This window comes from Haliotis cracherodii, unplaced genomic scaffold (genome assembly GCF_022045235.1).
Source record: "Haliotis cracherodii isolate W230 unplaced genomic scaffold, xgHalCrac1.p SCAF_2, whole genome shotgun sequence".
Taxonomy (NCBI): Eukaryota; Metazoa; Mollusca; class Gastropoda; order Lepetellida; family Haliotidae; genus Haliotis; species Haliotis cracherodii.
Genome location: NW_027266275.1, coordinates 39421274 through 39439354, shown reverse-complemented (window position 1 = coordinate 39439354; position 18081 = coordinate 39421274). Strand labels below are relative to the sequence as shown.

Sequence of the window (18081 nt, the reverse complement as noted above, 5' to 3'; positions counted from 1 at the left end):
TGAACGAACTGAACTTCTATAATTCGAATGCATGATTTTGTAGCGTTAATATGACCATGATCATTTAAAAATATATATTGTTCAATGTTGGCTTTATACCGTTATATGGTCTCTGATTTTAATCAACGCTAAATCTTATGATTACACACACACGCGCACACACACACACACACACACACACACCTATTGTGGAAATGAAATAAACGATACATATTAAATGTATTTTCTTATTTAAATCATGATTCTATCGGTATACAGTGCATTATGAATAACGTATTTTGGTATTTTGTTCTAGGGAGGGAGATGGGGGGGTAACCGCAATTAGAAAATACACACAATACACGGGTCAAGTTTTTATTTGATGAAGTTCCCGAAATTCCAGTGTTACCTACAATGTATATATAGATGCTTATACATTCATGTTTGTTTCTATTATTTTGTATGTGTGCATATTCAATTAACCTGCGTCGACCTGCCTGAAATTATTTCCAATAATTATCAGCAAGAAATGGCAGCAAAATAAACCTGTAAAATCATTTCGCTCTCCCGCTGTATTTTGTGTATGTAACATACTTAAATAATTTAAGTTCGTGTGATGTTTTCATTAAAAAAAAGGCTGGTGTCTCAGATAACAGTACAGAAACCGGTGTTACCAGCCTCAGATATTTCCGTACAGACACAGCGGAAGTCATGGTGGCTGATGTTGTGGTGCATGTTGGGTAATCTTCAAACATGGCTGCCATCTTGAGAAACGTGAGGAGTGCAAGCAGCATTGCCGCAGTCTCATTACGCACAACTTTGCCAAGAGTCAGTGCGATTGCACTCCTACATAATACACAGTCAAGATGCATGCATACCCCAGCTCTTCTATCCAATGTCACTCTCACAAAGGTATGAAACTTTGTAACCGGTGCCCGGGTGGTGATTGACATCGTTGACATTGAAAGATGGAACCTTACTCCGATCGCTCTCGTGTTATCGTGCGTGTCGTATTTTCTCTTTGCTATTCAGAAGCTTCCACAAACGATGCACCCGCAGTGCATTTAGTGATTTAATAGACACCAAACAATTAAGTCTTCTACCTGTTCGGAGAAAAGGGGTGGAACAGTAGATGATTATGTATCGTTTATATAAATATGCTCCGAAATTATCCCATGTCCAAGCCTTCCACGGTCACAAACAACAATAGTTTGTCTTTGGAGAATAAAGAAGTAACTGTTCGTGACAATACTGAAAATGGTTTGGAGATACTATTGTTAAGCGAGTTCACCCATTCATTAGGTTGTCTTATGTTCCACCAGCATGCGTTTACCAAACTGACGTGTTGCTTTTGGTTGATGTGAGTTACATTTCATTTATATTAGATCTACATGTATGAAACATTAGAATATATTTGAATTTACACATAAACGTGATAAATATCTTAAAATAACTAGTTGCAGATTCTAGGTACATGTGTGTCGTTAGCATGTGTTTTAGTTTAATGCCAATAGTAATAAATGTAAAATGAGGGAGCATCCATTTGATTTTTTCACACTATTCATTTAAAAGATCGAAGATCTTCCCAACCATCTAAAAAAGAATAAAAAATGGATGCTCCCTAACACTAACAGCACAAATTATACAAGTCAATTCATATGTGGTTGAATTTTTTTTATGAATCTAGTCTACTATAGTCAATGAATGTACAAACATGGCTTATTGTATTCTTTCATCTGGACATGCTTAAGGTGGTAATAATTACAAATAAATAGTTTATCTGATAATCCAAATGACAAATGAACTGTCAAGTGTGAGAAATGTTCCTTTATCTGTAAATGACATCTGCAGTTTAAGCTTGAATGTCATGCCTTTTGTGGTATGTTATAAGGTTCTTAGTCCTCAAGTTTTATAACTGAGAGTTTACCATGCTTACCCACACAAAAAAAGAAAGAGACTAAACTTAAAGTGTGTCATGATTCAGCTATGCATTGCATTTTTACACCTGCCGGTATGATACACTATATGTCCATCTATGTAATGATTCATGTTTTAATTGTGTATTGATTTTCAAACAGTATTAGTATTTACCAAATTTTAAAATAACTGCATGATAACTACTCCAACTAGCATAACCTTACTGCCTCTCTTGGAACAAAATGCAGACTCTGGTCGTTTACTTATATCAGCATGATAAGAAAACCCTGTTGAACTCCTCATGTGATTTAAACATTAACAGGTTGATAGCATCAACCTTTCTTACCTGGTCCACATGGAACATAGAGACATTTCACGCAGAAACAGCACAAACTACATACTGCAATAAATATTGATAAATGAGGTAGCTGTATCGTGATCCGTCCACTATACTTATGGGTGCAAATATTTGATTGCCTAGTCTAGATCACCTAGTCTACAATCATTCATTAGTTTTTTCCGGGAGACAATTTGGGTTAATTTCGGCAAAGTCTGTGTATGAGGGACAAGCGACTCTAGATTTGTTATGCAAGAAATTTAGCTATAACTCATCAATTGAATGATAAATTTTATAGATGACATGTTTTAAAACACTGAGTAGTTATTGTATGGCCAATGTGGGTTTGATGTTAGTCTGAGAAGAAGACAGTTTATCATTCCGGCAGCTATAAGTTAAATGTTTTCTAGTAGATGTAGAAGGATCCTCATGAAACATCTAAAGCAATACAAAACATTCTGTCGCTTAACAGGTTGGCGTGAATGTTATCAACTTCTCAACCGCCACCACTATCACCTCAGTCGAAGAGATCCAGCAGAGAGTCCTCAATGTGTGCAAGCTTTATGACAAAATCAATGCAGAAAAGGTACTCAGTATTTTCATCTCTCATTTCAGAACACAGTCAAAGATGTCAGGTTGTACAGCTCCAAGCCTCCTCTCACTATTGAAATGATACAAGAAAGAGTATTGCTGGTTTTGAAATTGTATGACAAAATTAATCCAGAAAAGGTACAAAAATCATTTATTTTCCCTTTGAATTACAAGACTTTACAATATCTTAAGTAAATAGTACCAACCATTTATATTTTCGAAATGTTTTCTTCCAGAAAATAATAAACAAAAATAATTTTGCCTCAGATTTTAGTCATTTAATTTTTACCCCTCCTGCAATAGCATTTCCCTGGATGCCCAGAAAAGAAATGTGTCGGGGTAAATGTTACTCCAATATTTAATGATCAGTCCCTAATTAAGGTAACACTATGCCCATTTCTTCTTGTATAAATACTTGGGGCAGAGATGCAGGAGGCCAGTATTTTGAGATATTTGGTGTCTTGCAATGATTGGGACAAGTTGTCACTGGTTTCATTTTTTCAGTGTTTTCTTTTGATCATGAGTTACTTTGCACTTAATTTCACATACATTTTGTGTTGAAGCAATTTTTGTCAACTGTTATTATTCAATTCATTTGGTCCATGTTTCATTAAGCAGTGATGTTCTTGTTTCAGCTCTCCTTGGAAAGCCATTTCATGAATGACTTGGGGCTGGATAGTTTAGACCAGGTTGAGATAATCATGGCGATGGAAGATGAATTTGGTAAATTGTGTTAAAACAAATACAGTTTATACAGTAGAGCTAGAAGTAATTCCTTTGTTGTAATTATACCCCAATACATTTTATAACAGTGATTAAGATACTGCTCAAGGGAGTGTTAACACTAACTCAAGAACTTGTTGAAGGACTATGCCTGCACAGTATTTCCGCTATACTGCAATACGCTTTCCAAACAATAAAATTTACAATATTTTTTCTGTTCTTGTATATTGTGTTTAAAAAGATATTAAACAAGTTACTCTGCATGGTCAATCATCACCAACTTACAGGGGAGATAACTATGTGAGATAAAAATCACTTCTGCGTTTGACTATATTGTCAAACAATTTCGAAGGGAAACATCATTGTGAATGAATTTCTGTACAGATTTTATGTTTAACCTCCAAATAACAAAAATTTACTTTAGTATAGAAAATAGTATTTGCATATACAATCAGTGTCACTGTCAAATGCTTTAACCTGTGATACATTGCAATGCATATCACAATACAGGTTCATGTAGTGCAATATATTGCAATACAATTGCTTGGCCAATACACAGCCAGACTAATGACCCTCTTAAGTCTATCACTTGGGAGTAGGACATTTTGACCTCGATCCTTGATGTCAAACACTGTGTACATGGTGTAAGTTGAGAAAATGTATTATGATTTGCATCACTGTATTAAATTCAAGAAATGTTTTTTGTATTGTTTTTCAGGGTTCGAGATCCCTGATGCAGATTCTGAGCGCCTAATGAGACCAAGAGACATTGTACAATATATAGCCGACAAAGAGGATATTTTTGATTAGAGAAAATGAGGAATTGTAAGTTGTTGAAAGTTTACCATCTTTTCTGTGTCACTGATCAGCACACAGGATATAAATCTTGCCTTCTACTGTAACTACGCAGTCTAGATGATCTATATAAGCTGTTGTTGTTTTAAGTGGTTCGCCAGGGATTTCTAAGCAGGATTTAGTCACTGAAAACACAATTAACATAACAGGATAGAACAAATTTGATGCATTTAGTCTCTGCATTTTGTTTACCGTTACTCTTCAGATAAATGTTTTATAGATCCTGAGATTTCTCTCATGACCCCTGAGCATGATGGATGGGTATTCCGGTTTAGTGTAGGTCCTCTATGATTGACTTTGATGCGATATAGGGATGAATGGTTTGGTACATAGCAAGTTATCATACGACGTGGCTGGAATATTGCAGATTGTGACTTAGCCACAGGCTATTTTGCATATCATGTGACCCGACAAACAAACACACTTTTTCAGAAATCAGAATAGAATGGACTACCTAAGTATTTGTATTGGCGGTTTTTTTCATATTGTTTTGCCTAATTATATAAATATGCTACTACAACTGCAACAGTGAGTTGCATGACAATACATATTTACACATCAAAGTGACCATATCGCTAGCTCTTCATAGGGCTTCAATGACAGCACATGGTGTCGTACAACCAATGTAAACATAGGATAACAACGCAAATGGAAATAGATTTTCATGATTTAGGATATTTTCTCAGTGAAAGTTAACCATTTTATGACATATGTTTGTCTGGATATGTAGACTTGTCCAAAATGAAACAAATGAAAAACATATGCAATATCTTGAATGGACTGTGTAAGATGTGATGTGGCAGAGGTACTATGCTGGTTGCATGGAACTCTGAGTAGGAGAGTGATTTTAGCCATATATGATGATTGGGATGGTGAATTACTGCTATGGTTGTATGTGTTGGTGTAAAGGATGTGTGAAGACTTGGTTATTTCACTGCCAATCAATGTGGTATATATCTAAATTCAGATTATCAGCTTCACGTTGTTGACAAGGTTACTCTCTTTGCACTGGCAATATGCAGCAGAGTTTGCTGTATGGCATGCAGTAATTCAACTTATTTTGTGAGTCCCTTGGACATGCCAGAAACCTATGATTGGGGGTTCGAAACCTGGTTTGTCTCTATTTATGTTTCTAGGTATGTCGGGGGCACGGGTGGCCCAGCCGTCTAAGGCGCCGCGATTCGCTGTGCAGAGTTGCGTCCCCTTGACATGCCAGAAACCTATGATTGTGGGTTCGAATCCCGGTTCACCCCGATTATGTTTCTAGGTTTGTCAGCAGCATACCCGTGCTCGTGGGTTTCACCGAGGTGGTAAACGTCTGAGACCTGCATCATTTCGGGCTTTCCTCCCACATTAAGCTGACACGCCGTGATACAACTTGAATAATGTTTAAAGCGGCGTTAAACCCAACTTACTCACTCACTCTAGGTATGTCAGCACCATACCCTAGGTCATGGGTTTCACCAGAGTGGTTCAAGTTTGAGCCCAGTATCACGTCAGGCTTTCCTTCCAATTTATCTCACACGCCATTAAAAAACTGGAATACTGTTCAAACCCAACTCACTCACTTAAGACAAGAGCATTGTGGTCTATTTTAGTACAAACTGTGATATTTTTGTTGTTGAAAATTTGCTAATCACGTTTTTGTGTTTGGATTCCAGATGTTTTAGTGCTAACACAAAGGAAGATGTTTACAGCTCTTGGAGGACAACTGTACAAATAAGAGACTGTTAAGTTACATATGTCCCCTCCTCACTAGTATGGTGTGACGATCTGTGTATTATTACTTGTACATGTTTGCTTGGAATAAATCATGTTGTATGAAGACATTCCTGTGTTCTGTATTTTCCGATGAATTAGGCTGTGCCGATGTCAACCCTGAGGAACAAACAGATTTGCTTGTAGCTAAGATTTTGAAGGACAGCTGGGACACTGTATCATTCTGTGACTTTAGTAACTATTTAGCTCATCGGGTCCGTAGGAGCAAGGTGAGCTTATGCCATACCGTGGCGTCAACAATTCATTCAAACGACTTCTTCTTCTGAACCACTAATTGGAAATTAACGAAATTTGACTGGAAGCATCCCTAGGTTGTGGGGATTCAAAATTGTACAAATGGTGGGGCTGACTGGTGTGGCCAAATATGTGTAATTTGGCTATATTACTTTAAACGACTTCTTCTCTTGAACTAAGAGATAGATATCAACCATATTTGGTTGGAAGCATTCTCTGTTGCTGAGGATTCAAAATTGTACAAATGGAGGGGCTGAGGGGTGGGGCCATAAAGAGTTTATAACCTGGACACAGTTAAGATCCCCTCCAAAATTAAGTAAATTTAATATAGCCATATGTACAATTGCTCAGTATAATGAGAGGAATGCACATATGCTACCAGGACTGGCCCTTTTGTTCATCTGTCCAGCACTCCCAAAGGAGTTAGAACCTTGACCATAACATGCAAAACAAAATTATCGCCACCCTATAATTAACAGCTTCATTGTATGTATACATTTGGTTTTTTTATGAAGAGAGTAATATATTTATGCCAATAGGATTCGCCCTGGGGTCCAGCCTTGCCTCTGGAAACTTAGGTCCTGGATCATAACATGGAAACGGTTCAGATCTTTATGCTACACTTGTATCTAGAGAAATACAAGTTCATGCTGTCAGATTTGCCATCCACCTATATTAAATGCTGACAGACAAAATTACGAAATGTTTGCATGATGATATACATGTACAATGCAGATGTATATTTTGTCATTATTGCGTAAATATCCATGTGAGGGATACTATGGGCCCCTTGTCTGAAGCCGACCAAGCTCAGCTATTAATTTTCCATATGATTCACTAGAGTTGACTGAAAAGGATGCTTAGAGCCATGGCTGGGCTGGTGGATTCAGAAGTTTTGGGCACAGACTGTTATATCATTTATTACCTCCAAAAGAGTGAGTTACTGTTTTAGTCATATGTCATCAATATTCTGTGTATTCCATGGCAGCCTGTATATAATCAAATCTGGGCCCAGGAAAAGTGGTGGTGGAGAGCATGATTATGATAATCTTAGCTCATGCATTCATTCTGTGGGTTGCCAGTCCCTAGTTCACCAGTGGTTATTCCAGGTTAGAACTGGTCCCCATAAACCTATGCTTGTCTGCAGGGTGATTCAATGGATCAGGTGAGACTGGAGACCTGGTTGATTAAGTATAGTGTCAAGATGGTTTGGTATTGGTGAACTGTTGATAATTACTCCAAACAAGACTTGCTCATTTTGATGTTTCTCATGCAAAGTAAACGCTACCGACAACATTCAGACATGCAAAATTCATGAACACACAGACTATGTTCAGATTACAGGATCTGTTGCTTTTAAGATGGGACGAAAAACATGAATATAGCAATATTACTTATTCCATTAGAAAACTGTTTCACGGATGCATGCACTTGAGAACGGGCCTTAGGAAAACCCCTAAGAGAGGCAAGAGCACAGGGCCACGGATAGCCATACTATTACTGACTGTACTGATTACATTAAGGGGCGGTCGGGTACCCTAGTGGTTAAAGCGTTCGCTCGTCACGCTGAAGACACGGGTTCGATTCCCGACATGGGTACAATGTGTGAAGCCCATTTCTGGTGTACCCCGCCGTGATATTGCTGGAATATTGCTAAAAGCGGCGTAAAACCATACTCACTCACTCACTTACTCACGATTACATTAAAAAACATTAATGTAATCAGTACAGTCAGTAATAGTATGGCTATCCGTGGCCCTGTGGGCAAGAGGTTCAGAATAAACTTCATATGGATCTATTTATACTATGTTGCCAATTTGTAGTTATATTACTACAAATATTTTTAGAAGGATTAGTCGAAATTAATTTTTCGATAAGGAAGATTCAAGATTCTATGTCATTCAACAGTAAACAGATTTCCCAGTCATATGCGTGTCATTCCGAGAGAAACAGGTTACGGAAAGGAGCGAGAGACGACGATCGCTGATGGATCTCCATGGAGACCGTTGCCACTTCCGTTAATCACAAACGACGCCATTTTGGTTGTTGCTGCTGCACTTTGTTTCCACGTCTGTGTTTGCATTTTGCTCTTTATCCCGCACGTATCGCACGTTCTGCACGATGTATGCCTCTGTTGCTTTGGTTTATCATCAAGGTATCTATTAGTGGTCTCAATGTTAAAATATGTTTGCTTCTCATCTTGATTTCCAAGGTTTCAGATTGATACATTTTGAAGCCCACTTGGGCTGATTGTAGGCCTATTCCAAACTTGATTCCCTTAGCCTAGGTAACAATAAAAGTAAAAGAGAATGACTCATTACCAAATGGGACACGTACTTCGCCGGTCCCTTGTATATTGGTGTAGGGGATTTATATGTTGTTTTGCAAAAGATCAAGTGTTTGTCTTTTGTGAAGTGAATGTGTATGGATGTGAATGTGTCGACCAAGGCTTCCTTTAATTTTGTAAAAAGCTCATAATTATCTCAGCGAAGTGATTTCAGTGATTAATATTAATTGTACAAATTCACTTCCATGGTAAAATCATATGAATCACTGTAAAGTATCATGATAAATGATAAAACGGACAATATATGTTGATATGTTTTCTAGTCCCTTAGCCTACTTCCCCTAGCCGTGGGATCTACTCGAGGCTTTTCTGACAATAAAAACTGTCAATTATGAACCATGTCAGAAGAGTTTATGCATACCGTATTCATAGTGTGGGTTTTTAGTACCCTCTCCTAACTACGCTTGTTGTCAAGGGGACTGGCAAAGTCTTTCATGTTCCATAATGTCCAAAGGGGACCAAATTACCTCAACCAAAGTTCCTGTAACGTTGCAATAATTTGATTTGGCAGCTAAAACACAAGCATGCCGTTTCTTTTAATAAACTCAGTCTATTTTCTAGTCTATACAATGAGGATATGTAGGATTTTGTATTTTATTGTATTTATTGTATTGTAGCTCTGGACGATCTCCACAGGTTTAGGACCTCCCCGGCCCCCGTCTCCCAAACGAATCTTCCTGTCCCAGATCCTGTAGGTCATCATTAGGTTGAAGTTGTGTGAATGTGTCCTATAAATAAGAAAACCATATTCTAGAACAGTTGCAACTAACGTTCGAAACAAGTCATACATTACAAAGACAAATATTACATATTCAGTTGTCAGGAAGCGTCTTACAATCAGTACTCGTTTCTAACAAACAACACAGACTTTCATTTTTCTGCCACTTCCTTATATAGCCAAAGCCCTTATTCTGAAATGTATGATGAAACTTACATCCGAATACATGACCTTTTCGTCAACACCTGTCACCACCACAATTTGATAGTGATTCAGAAACACATGCCCATAATATAGTCTGACTCGTACAAGTGAAGATTTCTTGTGATTATGGGATGTTTTTTGTCGCTTTTACTCTGTCGGTAGGTAATTTGTCTTCACTTGCTTCTTTGTTTAAATGTCCAGGTAAAACAGAGTATTAATGAAGAAAATGGTCGACGTTCTCAAGTCACTCTCGATTATAAAATATCGATTTCAATGATTAAGAAATTTATTTCCTCTCTATTAGCGCCCCAGTGTCTTCACCATCACTGTCAACCCCCTCTCATCTCAGCCCGACCCCCAGACCTCCCCCCTCGTCCCTTCCCCCAGAGCCCGCCCTCAAGTTGTAAAGATAGATCTTGGTGAAGAAACCAAGCAGCCCCAGTCATGCTCGGCCGTCCTTGTGTCTTGTGTGAAATACATTTTCCAGAGTTTCTTCACGGAGAGATAGACTTTGGATTTATTGGCTCTGCCAGTGTAGTTTGAACTACAAGTTTTTTGGACCTTTCGGACGAACCATTTGGACTATTTTGGCTTATCTTTTTTAAATGTACATATTTATCATAAAAGTTGTTGCTTGAAGAAAGCGTCATGTATATTCGTATTTTTTTTTATCATTCACTTCGTTTTCTGCACTCCTCGTGAAAACCGATGACAAACGAATCGAGAGATGGCTCCGCAGGTGGTCCCTGCCAAAGGCTTGCTTCAACCAACCTAGCGTTATTTCAAGAGTCGACTAAGATGGCGACTGGGTGGATAAAATCCTCGGTTTTCCTGTTATGATAACGTGAGAATTTAAGAATGTGTTTGCTGTGTGAGAGAAGTTTTGGACTTTTTTTTCGCACACATGCATTTTGTTTTCATTAATCAAAACTTAAATCAAATTAATTCTCCTAATAAATTACTTGAAATCAATGTGTTTTATATCTTTATGTGCTCGTTCTTCGTTATTGTACACATTGCTTCCTTAACAATCGGACCGTGACCACGGAGCCAATGGTCTTAAGAGACTCTGTGACTTGGTTGATTGGGTGTCCTCGTACCCCTACGGTGAGAATCGTTGCTCACGATATCAATCACTGGATTGTTTGGTCCAGACTCGATTATTTAAGGACGCCGCCAGATAGCAGGAATATTGGTGAGTGCGGCTTTAGACCACAAAGAAAGAAAGGTACGTAGCTGTAGCTAATATACATTGATATATTTAATGTGGATCTACAGCTACGAAAAACAAAACTTAATTCTCCTAATAAATTACTTGAAATCAATGTGTTTTATATCTTTATGTGCTCGTTCTTCGTTATTGTACACATTGCTTCCTTAACAATCGGACCGTGACCACGGAGCCAATGGTCTTAAGAGACTCTGTGACTTGGTTGATTGGGTGTCCTCGTACCCCTACGGTGAGAATCGTTGCTCACGATATCAATCACTGGATTGTTTGGTCCAGACTCGATTATTTAAGGACGCCGCCAGATAGCAGGAATATTGGTGAGTGCGGCTTTAGACCACAAAGAAAGAAAGGTACGTAGCTGTAGCTAATATACATTGATATATTTAATGTGGATCTACAGCTACGAAAAACAAAACTTCGCATGTGGTCAAGCTCTCCACACAATGACGCCTTCCCATACCCAGCAGAATAGGTCTTAGGCAACCCATGCTTGCCGTAAAAGGTGAATATGCTTGTCGTAACATGCGACTAACGGGATCGGGTGGTCAGGCTCGCTGACTTGGTTGATGCATGTCATCGATCCCAATTGCGTGGATCGATGCTCATGATATCAATCACTGGATTGTCTTGTCCAGACTCGATTATTTTACAGATATATAGCTGGGATATTACTGAGTGCGGCGTTTAACAACCAACCAACCAACCAACCACTGCAGCTATCCAGTCGTTATTTAAGCACGGTATGGAATCGCTGAACGGCAGATTTGAATTGCACCATCCATTTTGAACGGATAACATACAAAATGGCGGCAATTGTTATGACATACATGAACACAATTAGGTCCACAGATTTTGTTTACACGACTTAGATATATACTTGACTGTGCAGTAATGATATCTATCAATTCTGTGTAATTTAAAGGTCAAGTTGCCAGTCAGCCTTAGAAATTGGCACTAGTCCTATAGTCCTTGCTAGACTGCCCAATAGTTAAGGTATCATAAGGACAAGTAGAAATTTGCCCTTTTTAAGGGTTTTGCTATATGTTATCAGTGGACAAAAAACTGTTAGTTTCTACTGCTGCAATACGGTTGTGCAAAATATACACTGAGATTCAACATCATAATCTTCACATCAGAAAATGAAAATGATATTGCTCATATAAACAAATATTTTCTCAATAAAGATAATCCTCATAAAAAAATGAAAGACATTGTTGCAGTAAGAAAACTCAATACGTTCTCAGGAAGTAGCTATTGGAACAGAAAGAGAATAAATGTGCATTGAACGAATACATCATTTACACTTTAAGCGATTGAAAGAATTTTACATTGAACTGGGGTTGCAATACGTTTTCACGAATAATTTACAAAATACAACTTCTTCTAATTTTAGATTGATACTGAACCATTAAAGTCAGATTTCAAATGCTACTACTTTCATCTTAGTTACGATATCTTTCAGTATAATAAACCACTGTGTAGAGGCCCACAGTAGTGAACCACTCAAGTTTGGTGGACCTTCTCTTGATCGTGATACTGGTAAGCAGCCTAGTTCGGAATTATATCTACATTCATATGAAATACGCAGCTCTAGACAAATTATTTGTACAGTTTGGAGAACAAAAAATGGTTTTGCAAAACAATACGAGTAGGCAGCAGGTTACCAATGAGGTTTAATCCAGATGTCAAGGTCAAAGTATACGAAAACTGCTGTTGCATCAAATTAAAATATAAGTACGATATGTGTATCTGCTTGTGTTTAGAGTCGGAGGTCCAACGAAACATCAGTAACTTTGAAATCATAAATAAATGATTCATACACTAATGACAGTACAATGACAATATTCACCCTTTTCTTACAACAATATATCAATTAAGCGAAAATAACCAAATATATAAGCATCACAGTTGCAAAAGACTGTAAAAAAGTAAACCTGTGTCCAAGATAAACAGGATAATCAGACGCTGGATCAATGCTTCGGCTTACTGCGGTTTCAACCAATTCTGGTGACCCCACCGTGATGTTGCAGGAACATTGGTAAAAGCGGCATCAAACCTACCCATTTCGGTTTCAAAGCTCTTGTCTAGGACACTGTATGCGTATATATAGCGACATACATTCAATGCCCAAAATAGCATGCCGTAAATGACGAAAACTGATTTTTCTCTATGACGTCTAAAGGCGACAGAGAGGTTACACACGTACAAAGAAAAGGGGGCATAACTCCGCTGTGCTTAGCACCAGTTTATTGTAACTCGGGTCACTTGAAGAGAATCAGCTGTGGGTAAGGACAATGTATTTTCGTGGTGTTTTATTCACGAGGAACCAAACTATCCCAACACAAATATCGATATTGAAACTGTATACGTTTAGTTATAAAAAAACAACAACAAAAAACAAACATAAGAAATGATGAAATCGTACTTCATAAAAAAGAGGTAATAGAGAAATGGATGGCCCTATCTAACCTATAACTTCGTCCTTAGATTCCAAGATTCTCCTGATTGTGTAAGTGTAATTTGACTAAAGTTGTACAATTATTAATGAAGCACTAGCCTTATCATCAAATGTAATGAAATACCAAAAACATAACACCATTCCTTTTGACGTCATGGCTGGTTCAATGTCTTTGATAAAGTCGGCGAAAGACGACACTGGTATTTTGATTGATATATATCTCCCCTAATGTTCGTTCGTGGTACGGAAAATCTCGATGTGTAAAATGGAATTCAACGCTTTTTCGACACAACATAAAACGACTGCTTTCACCAAGTAAATAATGTCTTGAATATGTAAACAATTAGATAGTTTATCGTTTATCTTAATTGGACAAGCCAGGCACCTGTTTCGTATCAATTTACGTAATGAAATACCCAAAAGAATATTTCAAAACATCTAAACTTATATTCAGTATTGGACATGTATTTGTTCATTATTATGTTTATTATTTCTCTTCATCTCGTCTCAGAATTACACAGTAAAAGATGCGAAGAAAGCTCTATTGGTATAGAATTATCAGGATAATTGTATACGGTTGAACCAACGGGGTACATGGCATGGGTTTTATTTTTATACTTTTTAACAATTCCTGGAGAAATAAAAAAAAACCAGTTTAATATCCTGTGATCACAATATTGAAAAAAGAATGAACCCATTGATTATATGATGCAAAACGAGAGGAATAATTTGTAAATTGTTTGTGACAAACGTGCACCTGACGAATCGTTAGATATTATAATATTGACTATTACACATCCCAATAAGTACGTACATGCTGCAGTTACATTTACACTTCTTCTTGTAACACTTGTCCGAAGGAAAGAAATAAACTATAAACCTATCAATTGTTATGTAAACAAAGTTCAAACAAACAGGAGATGATCAAAGGTTCGTTCATACATGTTGTGGCCTATATTAACGTATGATGTCATTTTGAACATTGACAAATATCCAAAGTGAAATTAATTGTGTGAAAAAATGTATAAAAGATATGTAAAATCCACATCACAACTGAAACTGAAAACAGCATGATACAATGATCGTGTGCACTCTCGACCTTCACCTCAAAGAAAATACCAAATGTGTACAACAATGTTGACGTATGATATCACAATCGGTGACCGACTTTTACAAAAAAATGGCGTGTTCACTGTCAACACAACGCGGGATTTTAGGAGGGGACTCTCGTCGATTCAGGGATAGTATATACATAAATGTGACATGTAAGTAATCAGAAACATTCTGACAATCTATGTACTGTTATTTGTTGTTATAATTTTCACTGAAACCAACGGAGATAGTCAGAAATTCCGGTAAATACCCTTGTGGTTGTGCGTGATTTTGCGTCAGTCATGGAGTCACAGGACGGTTACTTTGACGATTTCTGTTGAAAATACAAAATCATTGCAATGCGTTTATTTTAAATTCCCTAATTCTTCCAACGATTCTCTTCCCATTTTTATTCTGAAAATGTTGAGCCAATAGCTTGAACGAATAGACGAATGGATAGCTCAAAATAGGAAAATTGCTACACTGTGTAAAATCTGAATTTTGCTTTGTTTACATTTCAAACAAGTGCAGTTTTTCGAGCACAGCGTTCGTTTTCACAACTAACTTATTTTGCTTGATTTCATCCAGCCACTTCGTATTGGTGACAAAGACCATTGTCCATTCGATTCTAAAATGTATGAGGAATTCAAGGATGTATGTATCGCAGCTAAGTTTGAAATATACGTGATGTTACAGGCGTCTCATAACCGGTGTACCTGAAACGTGATTTTGTAAACACTATCCAATATGGCGGAAAGTTCACTTCGGCGTTCGTGTTTGCGTATTTTCCAAAACATTCGAAACGATTGTAGGGTTATCGGAGACGTATTGGAATGATCATTGGTGATTTGATATATGACAGATACCCGTGATCACTAATACGCTATTTTTGAAATTCATTTCTCAAAGTTAATATCCGAAATTTAGATTTCAAAACATGCTGTAAATAACGCCGTGAGTGGTGTTTTTTCTAAAAAATGGCGACATTTACGATGTACCTAATTTTTAGGGGTCATTTTGAGTACTTATGCTTGGCCTAAAATGGATGATATCACAGATCAGGGAATTTCCCACCTTATTCAAAACTGTGAAGTGTATTTGTGTGGGTGATGTATTTTGAATTTTAATCGACTTCAAAGTAAGGGTTGTAGAGGAGGGACATATATGTCCCTGTGGCATCCAGGGGGTTAACATAAATTAGTCCTATATATCTACTACAGCCGACCGTTTTCTTGTATAATAGTTTTTCTGTTTCTGAATGAAACACAAGTACAAGTATAGATTATCTTAAACTTAGATGAATACAAATATTATTCTCAGTGATGATAATCGGCGATTAGAAGGTAAATTAATGCTGTTTTCGCTGTGAAAGGAAAACTCCTAAGAGAGACAAGAGGTTCAGAATAAACTTCATATGGATCTATTTATACTATGTTGCCAATTTGTAGTTATATTACTACAAATATTTTTAGAAGGATTAGTCGAAATTAATTTTTCGATAAGGAAGATTCAAGATTCTATGTCATTCAACAGTAAACAGATTTCCCAGTCATATGCGTGTCATTCCGAGAGAAACAGGTTACGGAAAGGAGCGAGAGACGACGATCGCTGATGGATCTCCATGGAGACCGTTGCCACTTCCGTTAATCACAAACGACGCCATTTTGGTTGTTGCTGCTGCACTTTGTTTCCACGTCTGTGTTTGCATTTTGTTCTTTATCCCGCACGTATCGCACGTTCTGCACGATGTATGCCTCTGTTGCTTTGGTTTATCATCAAGGTATCTATTAGTGGTCTCAGTGTTAAAATATGTTTGCTTCTCATCTTGATTTCCAAGGTTTCAGATTGATATATTTTGAAGCCCACTTGGGCTGATTGTAGGCCTATTCCAAACTTGATTCCCTTAGCCTAGGTAACAATAAAAGTAAAAGAGAATGACTCATTACCAAATGGGACACGTACTTCGCCGGTCCCTTGTATATTGGTGTAGGGGATTTATATGTTGTTTTGCAAAAGATCAAGTGTTTGTCTTTTGTGAAGTGAATGTGTATGGATGTGAATGTATGTCTACCAAGGCTTCCTTTAATTTTGTAAAAAGCTCATAATTATCTCAGCGAAGTGATTTCAGTGATTAATATTAATTGTACAAATTCCCTTCCATGGTAGTATCATATGAATCCCTGTAAAGTATCATGATAAATGATAAAACGAACAATAAATGTAGATCTAGATATGTTTTCTAGTCCCTTCCCCTAGCTGTGGGATCTACTCGAGGCTTTTCTGACAATAAAAACTGTCAATTATGAACCATGTCAGAAGAGTTTATGCATACCGTATTCATAGTGTGGGTTTTTAGTACCCTCTCCTAACTACGCTTGTTGTCAAGGGGACTGGCAAAGTCTTTCATGTTCCATAATGTCCAAAGGGGACCAAATTACCTCAACCAAAGTTCCTGTAACGTTGCAATAATTTGATTTGGCAGCTAAAACACAAGCATGCCGTTTCTTTTAATAAACTCAGTCTATTTTCTAGTCTATACAATGAGGATAGGTAGGATTTTGTATTTTATTGTATTTATTGTATTGTAGCTCTGGACGATCTCCACAGGTTTAGGACCTCCCCGGCCCCCGTCTCCCAAACGAATCTTCCTGTCCCAGATCCTGTAGGTCATCATTAGGTTCAAGTTGTGTGAATGTGTCCTATAAATAAGAAAACTATATTCTAGAACAGTTGCAACTAACGTTCGAAACAAGTCAAACATTACAAAGACAAATATTACATATTCAGTAGTTAGGAAGCGTCTTACAACCAGTACTCGTTTCTAACAAACAACACAGACTTTCATTATTCTGCCACTTCCTTATATAGACAAAGCCCTTATTCTGTAATGTATGAAACAACTTACATCCGAATACATGACCTTTTCGACAACACCTGTTACCACCACAATTTGATAGTGATTCAGAAACACATGCCCATAATATAGTAGGACTCGTACAAATGAAGATTTCTTGTGATTATGGGATGTTTTTGTCGCTTTTACTCTATGTTTGTTGGTAGGTAATTTGTCTTCACTTGCTTCTTTGTTTAAATGTCCAGGTAAAACAGAGTATTAATGACGAAAATGGTCGACGTTCTCAAGTCACCCTCGATTATTAAATATCGATTTCAATGATTAAGAAATTTATTTCCTCTCTATTAGCGCCTCAGTGTCTTCACCATCACTGTCAACCCCCTCTCATCTCAGCCCGACCCCCAGACCTCCCTCCTCGTCCCTTCCCCCAGAGCCCGCCCTCAAGTTGTAGAGATAGATCTTGGTGAAGAAACCAAGCAGCCCCAGTCATGCTCGGCCGTCCTTGTGTCCTGTGTGAAATACATTTTCCAGAGTTTCTTCATGGAGAGATAGACTTTGGATTTATTATCTCTGCCAGTGTAGTTTGAACTACAAGTTTTTTGGACCTTTCGGACAAACCATTTGGACTATTTTGGCTTATCTCCTTTAAATGTACATATTTATCATAAAAGTTGTTGCTTGAAGAAAGCGTCATGTATATTCGTATATTTTTTTATCATTCACTACGTTTTCTGCACTCCCCGTGAAAACCGATGACAAACG

The 18081-nt window shown here is 37.5% G+C and overlaps 3 protein-coding genes across 4 annotated transcripts; all 3 read left to right on the top strand.

Moving 5' to 3' along the window:
- Positions 1-718: 718 nt before the first annotated feature.
- Positions 719-6231, top strand: LOC139469106 (acyl carrier protein, mitochondrial-like). Of its 2 annotated transcripts, none has more exons than XM_071251236.1 (5): positions 719-891; positions 2849-2962; positions 3460-3547; positions 4266-4372; positions 6064-6231. In XM_071251236.1, the coding sequence occupies exons 1-4, from the start codon at positions 733-735 to the stop codon at positions 4355-4357; spliced, it is 453 nt and encodes a 150-aa protein (XP_071107337.1). In that variant the 5' UTR covers positions 719-732; the 3' UTR covers positions 4358-4372; positions 6064-6231. The 2 variants fall into 2 exon arrangements, with proteins under 2 accessions (XP_071107337.1, XP_071107338.1); XM_071251237.1 differs by lacking the exon at positions 2849-2962 and adding an exon at positions 2706-2819.
- A 2305-nt stretch (positions 6232-8536) lies between these two features.
- Positions 8537-10192, top strand: LOC139467884 (uncharacterized). The gene is made up of 3 exons (XM_071249413.1): positions 8537-8570; positions 9380-9453; positions 9989-10192. Exons 1-3 carry the CDS (start codon positions 8537-8539, stop codon positions 10190-10192), a joined length of 312 nt encoding a protein of 103 aa, XP_071105514.1.
- A 6019-nt stretch (positions 10193-16211) lies between these two features.
- On the top strand, positions 16212-17871 carry LOC139468692 (uncharacterized). Its single transcript, XM_071250812.1, has 3 exons — positions 16212-16245; positions 17054-17127; positions 17668-17871. Exons 1-3 carry the CDS (start codon positions 16212-16214, stop codon positions 17869-17871), a joined length of 312 nt encoding a protein of 103 aa, XP_071106913.1.
- Positions 17872-18081: the final 210 nt, after the last annotated feature.

What these genes read in the sequence shown, in the direction of transcription:
- LOC139467884 (XM_071249413.1), top strand. Translation starts at nt 8,537, where the DNA reads ATGTATGCCTCTGTTGCTTTGGTTTATCATCAAG. An exon ending in TGCTTTGGTTTATCATCAAG is followed by an intron (nt 8,571 to 9,379) that starts GTATCTATTAGT and finishes ATTGTATTGTAG; the next exon opens with CTCTGGACGATCTCCACAGG. An exon ending in ATCTTCCTGTCCCAGATCCT is followed by an intron (nt 9,454 to 9,988) that starts GTAGGTCATCAT and finishes CCTCTCTATTAG; the next exon opens with CGCCCCAGTGTCTTCACCAT.
- LOC139468692 (XM_071250812.1), top strand. Translation starts at nt 16,212, where the DNA reads ATGTATGCCTCTGTTGCTTTGGTTTATCATCAAG. An exon ending in TGCTTTGGTTTATCATCAAG is followed by an intron (nt 16,246 to 17,053) that starts GTATCTATTAGT and finishes ATTGTATTGTAG; the next exon opens with CTCTGGACGATCTCCACAGG. An exon ending in ATCTTCCTGTCCCAGATCCT is followed by an intron (nt 17,128 to 17,667) that starts GTAGGTCATCAT and finishes CCTCTCTATTAG; the next exon opens with CGCCTCAGTGTCTTCACCAT.
- LOC139469106 (XM_071251236.1), top strand. Translation starts at nt 733, where the DNA reads ATGGCTGCCATCTTGAGAAACGTGAGGAGTGCAAGCAGCATTGCCGCA. An exon ending in CCAATGTCACTCTCACAAAG is followed by an intron (nt 892 to 2,848) that starts GTATGAAACTTT and finishes CTCTCATTTCAG; the next exon opens with AACACAGTCAAAGATGTCAG. An exon ending in ACAAAATTAATCCAGAAAAG is followed by an intron (nt 2,963 to 3,459) that starts GTACAAAAATCA and finishes TTCTTGTTTCAG; the next exon opens with CTCTCCTTGGAAAGCCATTT.